General features: G+C 45.1%; 1 protein-coding gene across 2 annotated transcripts in view; it reads right to left on the minus strand.

The window, feature by feature from the left end:
* DIAPH1 (diaphanous related formin 1) overlaps positions 1–14,879 on the minus strand; it is a 99,368-nt gene that overhangs the window by 2,372 nt on the left and 82,117 nt on the right. For both annotated transcript variants that reach the window (XM_039236214.1, XM_039236213.1), the window contains 9 exons: positions 13,832–13,930; positions 9,620–9,714; positions 9,195–9,296; positions 8,730–8,969; positions 8,470–8,599; positions 7,630–7,754; positions 6,918–7,082; positions 6,657–6,792; positions 4,693–4,779 (listed from right to left, as the gene is read on the minus strand). In XM_039236214.1, coding sequence (XP_039092145.1) covers positions 4,693–4,779; positions 6,657–6,792; positions 6,918–7,082; positions 7,630–7,754; positions 8,470–8,599; positions 8,730–8,969; positions 9,195–9,296; positions 9,620–9,714; positions 13,832–13,930 — 1,179 coding nt within the window. The remainder of the gene's footprint in view (positions 1–4,692; positions 4,780–6,656; positions 6,793–6,917; positions 7,083–7,629; positions 7,755–8,469; positions 8,600–8,729; positions 8,970–9,194; positions 9,297–9,619; positions 9,715–13,831; positions 13,931–14,879) is intronic.

A 14,879-nucleotide genomic window follows, 5' to 3' on the forward strand; every position in this document is an offset into this window, starting at 1 on the left:
TTTGCAGGGTCATGGGAACGATGAGTGGGGAAAGCAGTGCATCAGCCTTACAGAAGCAAGGAGAGGTGAAGAGCCCAGCACCCCTAAATGATGGGGGCAGCTCTGGGACACACACAGGAATGAAGAGGTCCAGAGGAGGCAGTGAGCAAAGTGCCCAGAACACCTTTGCCTTCTTTAGACCAGCAGAAAGCTTTAGGCAGGGCAGAAGCCAAACAGGGGCGAAGGCACAGCCCTTCACCAGGGCTGTCGGCCTCTGCAGAACCGAGACTCAGCACCGCTGTGTTCACAAAACAGAGGCCACCCCCCGGGTCAGGGAGCACGCGGCATGCCTACAGGTTACCAGTGTATAGGTCTCCTCCTCCTCCAACTCCTCCTGCCAGGGGCACAATGGACTGTCTAACAAGAGATGAAAGAAGAATGAAGGCCCTGACTGACATGCACAAAGCCTCATCCTCTGGTTCCAGGTAGAAGGTACGTGACCTAGACTCCAGGAGTTCCACACCGACCACTGCTTTCATTACGAACATGTGCTACCACCTCAGTGACTGGGGGGGGACTAGGAAGGTCTACATGTATGTGCTTAGATCTTTTTAGCCTCAGCCCCATTTAGTTTCTGCTCTTCTCTGAATTATTCCCTTCTCTAGGACCCTACTGCTCATGTCCAGAAAGGCAGTGGCTTGATGTCCCTGTTCCTGTGTATTTATTCTCTAGCAGTTGAGAAAATATTGAGAAAATATCGCCAACTATTTGGATGTGACTAAAGGCATGTATTTGTGTTGAAATAGTTTGACTTCAGACCCCAGAGGAAAAGGAACACCAGGTCTTCAGGGATAACTGTCCTGGGAAACATGGGAAAAGTCAGTTAAAGTGTGGCATGTCTTATACTATTTCTCTTTGGTTTCTTCCTCTAAACTAAGTTGATACCAGTTGTACCTAATCAAGGAGTATTATCTAGATCTTCTAGATTCCAAAAGATTCTTATTCATTATAGATTTCACAAAAACTAAGAGTTGATGGTAGGTGGGGTCATGACCAAAACTTCCCTTAAAAAAGTAATTTTTGAGAGAGAGACACACACACACACACACACAGGATCTGAAGCAGGCTCCAGGCTCTGAGCTGTCGACAGCACAGAGACCAACGCAGGGCCTGAACTCACTGACCCCAAGATCATGACCTGAGTTGAAGTCTGATGCTTAACAGAGCTACACAGGTGACCCCCAAAACTTCCCTTTTAAGCCTAGTAAGTAGGCACACTAGGATGGCCATGACGGAGGCTAATGTGAGAGAAATGAGAAAGCTCTTACTGGAATTGGATAGAGAATCAACAGAACTGAAGAACCCTGGCTTCCACTCTGTCCTCAGGACCATAGTTATACTCAACAGTTTCAACAATTCAGAAGTGAGCTTTCCCCTCCTTTCCCTACTTTGAATACTTGAGACTACTGACTGCTTCTATCTAGCCATAGAAGCAAATACATAATTTAGCTACATTAGATCAAGGAGGATTATTAGCTCACAACAGAATAGTCTCACAGCTTATGGGGATAAAGGAATAACCTTGAGACACTGAAGCCAGATTCCTAGAAGTTCCAGTGGGCTAGGATAAAAACATCAGCAAAATCCACCAATCCTTACTAACAGCAGTACAGATGACCTAGAAAAAGGTCAAGGATTTGGAAAAAGACATTTATAAAACATGGGCTAGAAACTACTACTGAAGTGTTCTTGTTAATCAGCTTCCTTGGGGGAGAGGAAACTAGGACAGAGGAGACCGTCATTACTGTCCTAACGAACTCATTACTGTCTAAAACTTGCCTAATTATATTCCTGTCCTATTTTTACAAAAGCAGAGGGAGAATAAGTGGTCATGTAGGAAATACTCTTAAACTTCTATAGACAGGTAGATATAGGAAAACTCCCTGAAGCAACCGTACTGTGTCCAGTGCTCTCTGGGTCACTGTCATCTCCTGTCCATCAAGTAGGCTTAGTGGAAATAGCCCTGGACTTGGAATCACAAAAGGGGACTATAGTTGTAGCTCTAGATCTGGGAGAGGATGAGCTTATGTGGGTCTTAATTGCTTTAATCTATGAGGAGGTCAGATGCTAAACACTAAGGTCTTCAGAGGCTCTCTGGACTCTAAGGTTCGACTAGGGTAGGTGGAGCTTAGAAGGAAGGAAGAGAAAGATGAATTTATTCCCTTGATTTTTATCCCAATGAGCAGATGGCCTGTATATAAGAGGAGGCCACAATTCAGACATGGAGATAAAGCTGAGTCATTAAAACCACACACTGACTCAATCATCCGCCTGAAATAGTAGCTGTAATACAATCAAATGGATTCTTCCCTTTGACACTCAAACCATTGTTCTCCCACACCCTGCAGATCAGAGCAGTTTACATGTCACTTTTAATGAACCAGCCCTGATAGTAACTCTCCTCTTCTAACTCAATGGTTCTTTGTATACTTTGTATACACTCCCTCAGGTCTCCAGAGACTGGAAGATTTTTTTTTCCCCCCAACATTCCTTTAAATCCTAAGGAAAAGGCCAGGGTCTTTGAGGCTAGGACGGCCGGGGGCTGAGGGGGCCTGGAAGGCAGATCTGCTTGAGAGGGCATCAGTTTTTTGGCTCAAAGCAATTGGCCATGAGGAATAGTCGGGGCCAAGCAAGGAATGGACCAGCTAAGTGCAGGAGTCACTGAGGAAAACCTGCAGCCACCAGGGCCTAGTGTATAGTTTGAGAATGGGGCCTTCCGAGTCCAGTCTCTTTTTTATGTCTTCTCTCAATCCTGTTGTCATTAGACCAAAAAATATTAAAGCTAGAAAGGACCCAGAGACCGTTTTAGTCCAACTCATGAAGAAACAGAGTCCCCTACAGTTGTCTAAGGTAGACAGCATCAGAGTTAAACTTGACTCTGGGTCTTTTGATTTCCACCGAGTCTAATGCTGGTCACACTCTACTGTGATAGAACCTTTACATCTAATGTGAGGCCAGGTCACTTTAGAGGGCATGAATGTAGTGTCTAAGCAGCATACCAGAGTAATTCGAAGTGTCTACCCTTCTACTCCCAGAGCCCAGGAAGATGAAACCAATTTAAAAAGCATGTAATTCCCTGCTTCAATATCTCCTAGTATCATTCTCCTATTCGTTCTTACCCTATGAAAATTAGCATTTTGACTAATTTAGATCCTCTGCTGAAAAGTTATGTTCCAATAAAATCCCTGCTTCCTCTGCCTGTGAGTCCTGGTTTCCTACTTGGGAAGAAGTATAGAGAATGCGGCCTTCCCCGCAGAGGGAAGCCCTTGAGGTCTGGCTGCTTGTGTACAGGAAGCATCTGGGATTCTTGTGTAGTTCATAGGAAGAGATTTAGAAAGGGAATTCCCCACCAAGTCTGATGCAGGTTGACATTTAGCTGAGAGAGTAAACAGTGACAGGCAATGTACTTTGTTTTGGCTAGAAATGCCTAATGTAAGGCCACATCACCTTATATGGTGGGTAAAGAACAGTGTCACAAGAACCTCTAAAAACTAAACAAAACAAATACTAGCAGATGCATTCTCTACCCAAACACCAATCTATCAGTCTAAACGTACCATCCTAGGAAGTTCTAAGCCCATCATAACCAGCTATCCTTGCAAAGAAAGCCTGTTCTCAGAGGATGTCAAGAGTTATAAATGAGGGATTCTCTCTCTTATTTAGGGAAGGTTCTGAGGTTGTACAGAAGAGCCCTCAGAAGGGAATTTCCCTTTGGGAATTCAGAGTATGGGTGCTAGCATGCTCTACCCTTCATCCCAGGGTCCTCTTTCCAGGCTATGATAGGTACTTTAAGCCCTACAGATACCTCTGTGGTAAGTGCTGGCCAAAGCAGGCTGCACACCTCCTCCTCATGATCACCGTAGAGCACTGATTAAACAGACCTAGAGAATATATACCAGCCAGGGAATAGCGAACACATCTTTAAGTCTCTCAAAAGTAGAAACCTTGATAATGGCTACCCTTCAACCTAGGAAAAAAGCCATCACTCCTAGTCCCAAAGGACCTTCGCCCGACACAATGGTGCAGGTCAACCCCACATTAGGGGTAGTGTTGGCTTTACCTTCTCCTGGACTAGTCTCTTGGCCACTATGCGCTTCCCTCCAAGGAAACTTCTCCACCCATCCTTCCCCCATACCAATGCCTGGATCATCTGTCCTTCTATCCCCATAATTCTTCTTAGAGGCTCTGGTTCAACTTAATCCACTTAAATTGTCCCAGGCTTGGGGAGGAGGCTGTGGCCGAGTAAACAGGGAAAACAAAGGCACTGGAGGCTAACTCACCCAAGGAAAGGTAGCTGTCAGAAGACGCTTCTTCCAATGGATTGCTCTTCTTTATTATTCCATCTCAGGATAATGATGCCTAACCTTCTCTATATTTTCCGCTTGTGAAGCTGAATAAGGACTCTTGACTTTTCTTTGTATTTCCTATATCAAATGTACACTTTCAGTCCCCTAAGACCTAGTTCTCCAAGTCAGTGCTTTCTAATATGGGAGGAAGAGGCCTGGGCAACCCACTCTTGCTGCAGGGCCTATTGTGAGGAAGTTTTAAACCCTCAGGGCATTTTCACCTGTTCCTCAGCCCAAGACAAACAGGACTAGGAGTAGCATAGCCTCACCCCTTCCAAGCCCAGGCTGGGCTCCTCCGCTCACTTACCCTGACGGGGTCCTCTCTTCCGTCTGAATGCCGCGCCTGACTGCAGAGCTTCCAGGAGACTGTCCATCACACCGGTCTCATCGCCCTCTGGCATGAACAAAGATGGAGATGTAAGCTTGTCAGCCTGAGCAGCATGCAGTGTTCAGCCCCACACATAACATACGGACTGCCGACCGGCTTCCTGTCACCCACAGTGGCTGAAGGCTCAGAGCAGACAGAGGGCTCAACCTCCCAGCCTGTGTTTACCTGCATCTATTTGAAAATGGTTATTTCCCTGTAGTACCCTCCTTCCCATCCCATCCAGGATTAGCACAGAGAACTGCAGAATTGTCCAAGTCTAATTCCAGAATAAGCACAGAGACTGGGATTATGAAATAGGGAACGATCTCACTGGCTCTTTATCCTGAAGTGTTTCACTCCAATTCACACAAATACATCAGGGAGAGCCTGGTTCCAGTTTCAGAGTGGGGCTGAGGAAAAAGGACAGACCCCTGATCAAGATTGAATTTCACTTAAGTACTGCCTCTGTGGCTGCCTCTTCCAGAACCAGCTCAGCATGTAAGCAGAGCATCCTGGCTGGAATATAGAGAGTTAATGTAGAATTCTTGTTCCAGCCTGGCTCTGTTTCCATGGCAACAGCTCAGGGTGGTGAAATCTGAAACTGAAATCCCAAGGAGCCTGCGGGCTGTAAGCAGCAAGGCTGGCCTCACTGCTCCCGGCGCCACCTGCTGGCTGAACATCACCAGTGCAGGTGACCTACATTCCAACCTTCTTGACTTGCCTTGGGGGCAAGGGCAAGGTCTTGCTACACTGCCAGATGACTGGGTGCAGCCTTCATCCTGTGTGTCAGCTGGACTCCACCTTTCCCTACACCTAGGGACAAACCCTGGCCGCCAGGGAAGAATGGAGGAAAGTGAAAGATACTTGGCATGGCCTTCAATAGCATTAGCAGAACAAAACCAAATTTTGTGGCTTATATATATAACTACAAGAAGGACTGTGGAACTGCTTCCCAGAAAAGTAGGAAGAAAAAAGTGTAGGCTGTTCTGCTCCTTCAGGTCCTTGGGCCTCATCACAGCAGGAGCTGCCAAAGAAAAGTCCTTGGGAGCAAGAAGTGCTAGAGCAGCTCTGGCCTCTTTTGCTAAGCAAAGCATTTTATTCTTGCCAGACTTGGCGGCCCTAAGAACCCCTTTACTTAGATGGGTGGTGGTGCCTCAGGTTCAAGAAAGGTGGCATCAGCTAAATTCCGTGCACAACGTATGCTATAGTTCTCCCCACAGAAGGAGCAGACAGAGGAGGGGAGGGGAGGGCATCAGCAGCAGGAAGGCAGCAGAGACCGGAAACAGAGGGCCAGTAATTGAGGCCATATGTTTCAACAAAGACATGCTTCTGGTAGTGAAACAGATTCTGCTGGAGAAAGAAGAGAGTGGCCAGCTCCCGAGCCCCCTCTCCAGAAGTGCAATTCCTTTACAATCTGATAGGTACACATGGTTATATGTGCACACAGTGTGGGTAATGTGCTGAGGTACTGAAGATGGAGCACTGAGTGAACATAAGCAGAAAGGGAGGGCAAGCCACCAGTCAGAGACAGCAGCACAGCCAGGAAAACATTTTAGGGAAAAGAATGGAAGATTTAATAGAGGCTACAAAAGCAGGCCAGTAGAACTTTTGACTGGCAGAAGCGTATGTTTTACAGCAGTCCTAGATGGCTGGGGAGGGGAGAACCAATGCAGGAACTGGCCAAGCAGAGAGAAGGGTCTGAGTTTGGAGAACTGGATCGTGTGTGCAGGGGAGCTGAGATGAAAAGTCCAGCATCGGGCTCTTGGAGGTAAAAGGCTGCCAACACTCTTCTGCCAGGAGCTGAGCTCAGACATGAGCTGTTCTCTCTGGCCTCTAGATTCTAGGCACAGTAGCCCTGCAGATGTTCCTGTTTCAACCCACCAGTCCGCTCCTCCACTTCCTACCTGCATTCATGTCTATGAGTTGCTCTCTCTTCTGCTGCTTTTCCAGCCGCTCCTTCTCTGCCTTTTCCTTGGCAAGTTTTGCTCGCCGCATCTTTTCCTCTGTCTCCCGCCGCTTCTGATTTTCCTTGACTGCTTGCTGTGGAGGAAAAACACAAAAAGTGGACATGTATGCACTTAACACATATGCCCACCCAACACTAACCAATGTGGAAAGTGAGAAATGACCACAAAAGATTCCATCCACAGATAGCCCTTGCTCACCACAAACATATTCTTAAAGTTGTGCAGATCCATGAAGAATTCTTCCACAGACACCTTCTTGGGGTCAAAGAGGAAGTACTCTCCCAACTCCTTATAGAGGGTCTCCATGTTACAGTGCATCATCTGCAGCTTGTTATACTGTTCCTGTGCGTCCTTCACAAAGCTGTGCGGGCAGGGAGTAAAGGACCAAGACCAAGAAGCAGATCCACTGCTCTGGCCCCGAAGAACACAGAGATGCATGCTGGCAAGCACAAGGATGTTCAGTGTAACACTGCTTATAACACAAGAAGCAACCTAACTACCCAAAACAGGGGAATGGCAAACCATAAACCATGGCCCACCTACAGAACAGGAAATGGCAATTAAAAAAGAGGCTGTTCTCCACATACTGCTGTGGAACCAGGTCTAAGACCTATTATGTGCAAAAAGAAATACAACACAGTTTTGGTTTAAAGTAAATTCATGAGGTAAAAATCAGAAGTGTAGTGTAGTGGTTACCTTTGGTAAGGGGAGGGAGAAGAGAACACGTATGTGTCTGTGTGTGTAGTGGAGATGGGGCAGAGGGCAAGGGATCAGGGAGGATATATTGTTTATTTGCATGATTTTTTTTTTTACAGAATTTTTTCAAGAAGGAAAAATTGTCTATCGCCAGATCTATCCTGATGTCTCCCCATGGGACAGTTTCCTTCCCTTTCATTTTAAGAAAGGATATGGTCATTTTTTCAACAAACTTGTCTCTCTCATCTGTGGCAGCTGGGAAATTCTGAACATCACGTTCCACATCAGAAATCTGTTTCTTCATTTGATCTAGGTTCTTTTGCAAGTTCTCAGCAGAAACTAAAGGAAACCCCAAAACAGGAAGGATTTATGATGAGTGTCAAGACCTTAAGCTTCCAGTCTTCGGGGCCCAGTACATACAGGTGTACCCAGTTATCCTGGCTCTCATGCTCTCTCCTCTAGCTGCTTCCCATATTTCACTTTCCAGTTCAACTATAAATTACTTGATGACTGAACCTCCAGCCTCCACAAGAAGAGAGGCTTCATTTCATTGAACAAGAACCTACGAAATTCCCTGGGGTCTTGGTCTCATTCATTTTAGGGCACACAGTTGAAGGGGAAGGGGATATACACAAAAATAGAGAGGAAGGGCACAAATCTGTTCCCATTTTTACTGAATGCTTTTTCTTTGCGTAGTTCCAGGATGATGAGGCCTGATTTTTGATAATCTAGTCCATGCTTTCTGAATAAAAAGAACTGCTGACCTAGACACAAAACACCTACCTTTCTTCCAGTTGTTTTTCAGTGTTCAGGGTTTCCCTAAGAAGGGAAAGAGTGCTCCCCACTTCTATACATGGAGACCTCCCTTCTGCCTGATAATCCTCTCCCCTGTCGCGTAGACATCATGGCTACACCCTCTCCCATTCCCACCTAAAATAGGCAGAACTGGAAAATTATCTAAGATCTAGACCGTGTTTTATTTGTGTCCCCATGCAGATATTTGGGGGGGGGGGGGGCTGAAATGGCCTTCTAGTTTTGTCCCAACTTGCCCCACCTCGGCTGGCTTTCTCCACATGGGCAAGCTCATCTGGGAACTTTAGGACATCAGGATGGTCATTTTCGCACAACTCAGCCAAGAAGTGCAACAGTGTCATCTTCTGATCTGTGGACTTGGTGTCTCGAAGCTTGGGGAAAGAGGAAACTGTCAGTCTTCACACATCCAAGATCACCTGAGACCAATAGCACTTTGCCACACTGGGCCCCAGAGGCCGGCAGCCTTCCCTTCTGCCGCTCTGCTTTAAACCCTCGGCTCACCTTACAGAGGAAGCTGATGCTGAAGCCAAAAGCACCGGCATTCCTGGAGCCAGCATTCATGTAGTTTCCAACAAGCAATGTAATCTCCAGGAGTTTAGAGAAGCTCTCGCTCTTTCGTAACTCCTCACACGCAGCAGTCACAGAAACAATCTCTGGCTTAATATTCTCCACTTGCTCACTAAACTGTAGCTTGAAGAGGATGGCGTTGAGGCGAGGCCGCAGACGGGGCACAGTGCCCATCTGGTGAGGAAGACAAGCAGTTCGGTACAGCCAGCAGAGAGAGGGCAAGTCAGAAAAATGTATAGGCTTGAGCCTCCTTTAGGAGGCTCTGAGTTCCAGAGTAGAAGCAGAGAGAAACACAGGTTCAGAATAGACAAGAGGCAAGGAGTGAGTGCCATGGCTGCTCTGGGGGAGCAGGGGAGCAAGGGACTCAGTGAAGAGCTTACAGCCATAGGCCTCACTCACCACCACACCAAACTGCTCCGACTCAGCCAGATCATCATACTCATCCTTCAGTTCGGAAAGCATTTTCAACTGCTCTGGCTCTGGCATCTGCTTAATGAGGTTCTGAAAGAGAGAAGGGACTGTCTCAGTTTGAGGGGGATGAGCTAATGGCCTGGGCCTCCTGTCAGTCCCCCATTCTGCCCAAGGACCACCAAGAAGGAAACACGGACTGGGAGGAGAGACAGCTAGTGAGATGGCAGGACTTCTGAAAAATATACCAGGAATCACCTAACCACCAGAGAGATAGACGCTTACCCAAAGCCTTAAATCCATAAATCATCTCCTAGACGATTTACTAGAGGACCTCATCCTCTACCCAGAGAGGTGATGAGGCTTGTGCACTACGACACGAAGAGCCAATCCAGCAGAACCACCTGGCTCCTTACCTGGATCATAGACTCAGTGAGAACAGCCTCATTCACCTCCAGGATGACATTCTTAATCTCTTGATAGGCCATGCGGAATGAACCCAGAAAGATGGCTGCCAGGAAATGAGACATAAAGATACATTCTTCTCAGTCTCCTCTCCCTTCCAGCCTGTTCTACAAGCCTCTGTTGGAAAATGTGCCCAAGAGTATTTGTTTAAAGTCACTATTAGAAACCTCCATCAGCTCCCCGCTGCCCGTGTAGCTGAAATCCCAAGTTCCTCAGTCCAGTGTGGAAGGTTCCTGCCTCTCAGCTTTCTCCTTCATGAATCCCCACATTTATGTCATATAAGCTACATTGTTCCAAGCACACATCCTACAAACACTGTGGCTCCTGGCCTTTGCTCACACAGGAAGGTTTTGATATTCTCTATCTCTGTACACCAAGATACTCACCCTACTCTGTTTTTAGTTCCCCACTCCCATGACTCCATCCTCAAAGCTGCCACTGCCTTCAACTGCTGATTCCTAAACTGCCAAATCCCCCAGCAAACACATCTTGTGTTCCCGTTTTCTCACCAGTCTTTACAGCGACCCCTCAACCTCATCAGAGTGCACACACACACTCACTTTGGTGGCAGAGCTGACCGTTCCATTTTCTCTGGATGTACGAGTTCCACTTTGCCTTCTCTACTGCACTTCCACCCTCCAGTCTAGAGCTTCACTCAGTCTCTACTGTTACTGCCATTTCCCTTACCACTATTCCTGTTCTCGTTTCCTTCTCCTTCCAGTCTCTGGTCAATCCAGCCCTCTCATTGCTCTTTTTTGGCACCTGGGCTAATGAATACTGCTGGCAAAGACTCTGCAGATCATGGTTCATCAGGGTGTAGCAGCACCAATGGTAGCACGGGTCTCAGCACTGCAGCCTCTTGGAAGCTCCTCCCAAAATATCCTCATGGTCTCAAGTGTCCCACCACTTCTGATTTTTAAGATCTCATTTCTCTTTGCTTGAAAAAAACTGAAGCCACTGATCAAATTACTTGCTAAGCATTCTCGTACGCACTGGAGGTCCTCAGCTTGAGTCAGACTAGTCAAAGCTTATGTGAGGACGATGTGGGTGGCATTATACAGAAGAAACCCTGTACCAATACTTTTGTCAGCTTATCAGCGACTACACCCATGTACTCATCCTTTTCTTGTGTCTCAATAGAACAGGTGGCCCTGAGGACCTTTTCCTTCAGTGCATACACGTCATCAAATTTCTACCATCTAAAAAACAAAAAACCAAACCCCTGACTTGATACTACTCTCTAACTGCCAACGTTTCTCCCTCACGCTCTAACATTCTAACAGTACAGCAGTCTGTTCTCTTCCACCACCACAGCTCTCATCTGTTCTGTCCCTAGAGTCCATGACAAGACTGTAATTACTGAACGTCAGACACGGTACTTTACACAGAACCTACATACATGATCTCATTTCACCCTATTCATAATATCCCCATACATCTGTAGTAGTAGCCCCATTTGATAGAACACTAATATTTAAAGTTAAGCTACTCAAATCCAAGGTCACACTGCGAATAATTGTTGGAAGCAGGATTTCAATACTAAAGGATTCCAGAGCCTCTGTTCTTAACCTCTATGCTACACTGAAATTATTCTTGCTTAAGCTACTGACTTTCCTCCAGCAGATCTAAAGGACCTGTCTTGTCTTGTCCTGATTCTTAGTGGACTCTTAGTCTTCATCTGACTACTCCCATTTCTTTTTGTTTATTTTTGTTGGTTGGAGCCTCAATCAGAAGGACTTGGGCCCTGACTACTCCCATTTCTTAGGACTGGATCATACCATTTTTCTTGCTGCTCTTTTCCAGTCTCCTTTGAGTTCTCCACCCACCCCCCACTATTTACTTGCCCTTTTGTATTAGTGACCTTCAAAACAAACTCACAGCTTCAGCTATGAGTCACGTGCTATCTCCTAAATTCCCATCTCCAGCCAAACCTTCCTCCTGATTTCTACACCAAAATGCCTAACACACCCATCCTTCTGGAGGAATCCCCACAGGCATCTTAAATTCTACCCTAAGAGTAATCATTTCTGCCCACCACCCTGCCACCTCTCATTCATGTCCACTACCCCCTGCTCCTCCCCAAAAAGACAATTTGCTCCTGCTGGATATTCCTTTTTCAGTAAATGGTACCACTCTCTTTAGAGTGCTGTGAACCCAAGAAAACATCTCCTTTATTCCCTCAGCCAATCACTAAGTTCTAGTATTTCTATCTTCTTAGTCTTTTCTGCCTTCCTACTCACTCTCACTACTTAAATTTCAGGCCCTGATCACTTCTCATCTAGTTTTATTTTTTTTATTTTATTTTTTTTAATTTTTTTAATGCTTTATTTCTAGGGGAGAGAGAGAGAGACAGCGAGAGCAGGGGAGGGTCAGAGAGGGAGGGAGTCACAGACTGAAACAGCCTCCGGGCTCCGAGCTGGCAGTCAGCACAGAGCCCGACGCGGGGCTCGAACCCACGAACCGCGAGATCATGACCCAAGCGAAAGTCGGACGCTTAACCGACTAAGCCACCCTGGCGTCCCACTTCTCATCTAGTTTTAAAGCAAGAACGTAACTCATCTTTCTGCCTGTAGTCTTCCTGTACCCCAGCAATCCAGCCTCAAAGTCACTGCTTGAAGTAGCCTTTCCCCAAATTACACAGGGCTGTATCACGCATTTTCCTGATTAACATCCCTTCGATAAATTCCAAAGCTTTCAGGATAAAATAGGTAATTTTTATCCTAAGCCTGTCAGAATTCTTCATGATCTGGCTTCTTTTTCTTTCTTGAAAGCTTCTTCTGCCACCACTCCCCCCACATACAGCCTTTACTCAGCTGTACTCAACGACCTGCAGTTTTCCAACCACACAGTGTTACCTTGTGCTTCTGTGCCTTCACACATGCAGCTCTCTCTGCTGGAAACAAGGCAGCCCACACCCTTCAACTTCACTCATGACTACTACTTTTAGCTCAGTTAAGCAGGACCTCCTCTCGAGTGACATCAAGGATGTGCTCCCTCCAGCACTCCCCCCACTTGACCTGGATGCCCCTTTCCTGGTGCTCTCGTATGCATCCTAACACACCTCAATCTGTGTTGTTACCATAAGAGGCACTTAGTAATTTCTGAGTCACTAAATTATATCTTCTAGACCATCCTTCCCCAAACTAATCTCAATTCTCTCTGGGTTCTGTTTTCCGTATCAATATCACTCAACTGGAAATAACAATGTCCTATGCCACAGTCCTATCATTTTCTAAAAGAAGAGTTATTCAAGTTTTCTGTCCCCAGAGATGATCTTGAGAAGAGGAATTATCTCACATTAGTCTCCAAAAAAAAGACTTACCCACAGACAATATTTAGAAATATTTGTGGTCAATGATCTAAGTGTACCCAGCCAAGAATAATGTAAAAAACGTACTGTTCTCATTCTATCACTGGTTTTACTTATAGGTATGTGTACACATTTACTTATCTGATCTTGGCCAAGTCACAACATGTGAACTTTGATCTTCTCATTTGGAAAAATGAGGACAACAGCCACACTGCAAGATTGTAAGTGGGTTTTATGGAATATATACCCTTTCATCTCTGAAACACGTGTCTAGTCTGTGCCTAATAGAGGATGCAACATGTCAGACCTCAAATATTTACCTGAACAGATATTTAAATCTATATTGCTCAGCACAAAGGAGATACACAGCCATAAAAATTTGATGATCAGAATGAATGTTCATAAGTATTACCTGTATCAACTTGGGGGAACAGTTTCCGATCCTAGTTTGAGAAGTATAGGATTTACATTATTTGTTCCATGCCACAAAATTACTTTAGACTTAGATGCTATCAAACCAGAGCTGCATTTAAAGGAAGTTCTTAAAGTTAGAAAGAAGGAAATGCACAGTAGCTAGAATATTTGTGATAGATTTTCTGTGGATGTAATGGAAATAGTAAGGGCTTTGAAATAAAAAAAATCTGAGGTTCAAATCTCAGACCTGTCTCCACCTACTGGACTAGGCAAACACCTAAAGTCTTAACCTCTATTTCCTTGCCATAAAACTGAATACTAACAGTTTTGCGGTTCTACTCAGGAGCTCAACAAATCAAGAGACTCTGGATCCACCAGAATTAAGGTTTGAGAAGAAGCCCTTCACATGTCAAATAGTTGGGATCACCGAGTTACTCACAGAGATTCTGGGCCGTCTTCGAATCCAACACCTTTAACTCTTTTACTTTTTTCTTTTGCACAGATTTCTTTTCTTCTCCACCTTCCTGATCCTTCTTGGCTAGTAAGGGAAAGGTTAGAAAAACATGACTAAGGACAAGCCACATTCATGCCTTACTGAACTACTGTACCAGCCTGGAAGGGGCTCCTTATCTCCTATTAACAGCAGTTTCCCTACTGCATTCCTTCAAAGCTAACCTTCTCTCTAATCACCCACCCTTCTATTACTGACCCCCCACCCCTAACTAGTCAATATTTTGTTCTCATTCCTTTAACTGTTAGCAATAATGCTTTCCCACCTACATCTTATCATTTACTACCAGATCTTTCCCTGAGAAATATGGTAACTATTCAGGCTTTGCAGACTTTATGATCAGTCTCCACTGCTCAATTCTGCCACTATAGCATGAAAGCAGAAACAACACATAAACAAATGGGCATATAGTTTGCCAACCTGTTACTAGAGTTTTCCACCATGTTATCCTTTGTGCTTATTAAAAATTCTGTTTATCCTTAAAGCTCCACCTTGAATAGGATTCCTTATAAAAATTTTCATTTCCAGGGCATCTGGGTGGCTCAGCTGGTTAAGCATCCTGAGCATTTTGGCTCAGGTCATGATCTCATGTTTCGTGAGATCCCTGAGTGTGAAGCCTGCCTAAGATTCTGTTTCTCTCCCCCTCCTGTGTCCACACACATGTGGGCTTTCTCTCTCTCTCTCTCTCTCAGAATAAATGAACATTTTAAAAAACTTATTTTTTTCCATTCCCCCAAATGCCTATGATCTCTCTCCAAATCTCCACTGAATTTGATACTTCTTTAGTCTGAGAAGCTTTCCTTCTTAAATTAAACTAATGCTTTGATGAATGAATCGATTTTCATGCTATTTGTTATCAATCCTCATTCAACAATTATTCAATGTTTTGTGACATTTCTGACATACCATCTTGATCTTTTTAAATCCTGTTACTTTTTTTTTAATTAAGATTTTACTTTTTTTTTTTTTTTTTAAT

This window comes from Hyaena hyaena, unplaced genomic scaffold (genome assembly GCF_003009895.1).
Source record: "Hyaena hyaena isolate Hyena2069 unplaced genomic scaffold, ASM300989v1 scaffold_107, whole genome shotgun sequence".
Lineage (NCBI taxonomy): Eukaryota > Metazoa > Chordata > Mammalia > Carnivora > Hyaenidae > Hyaena > Hyaena hyaena.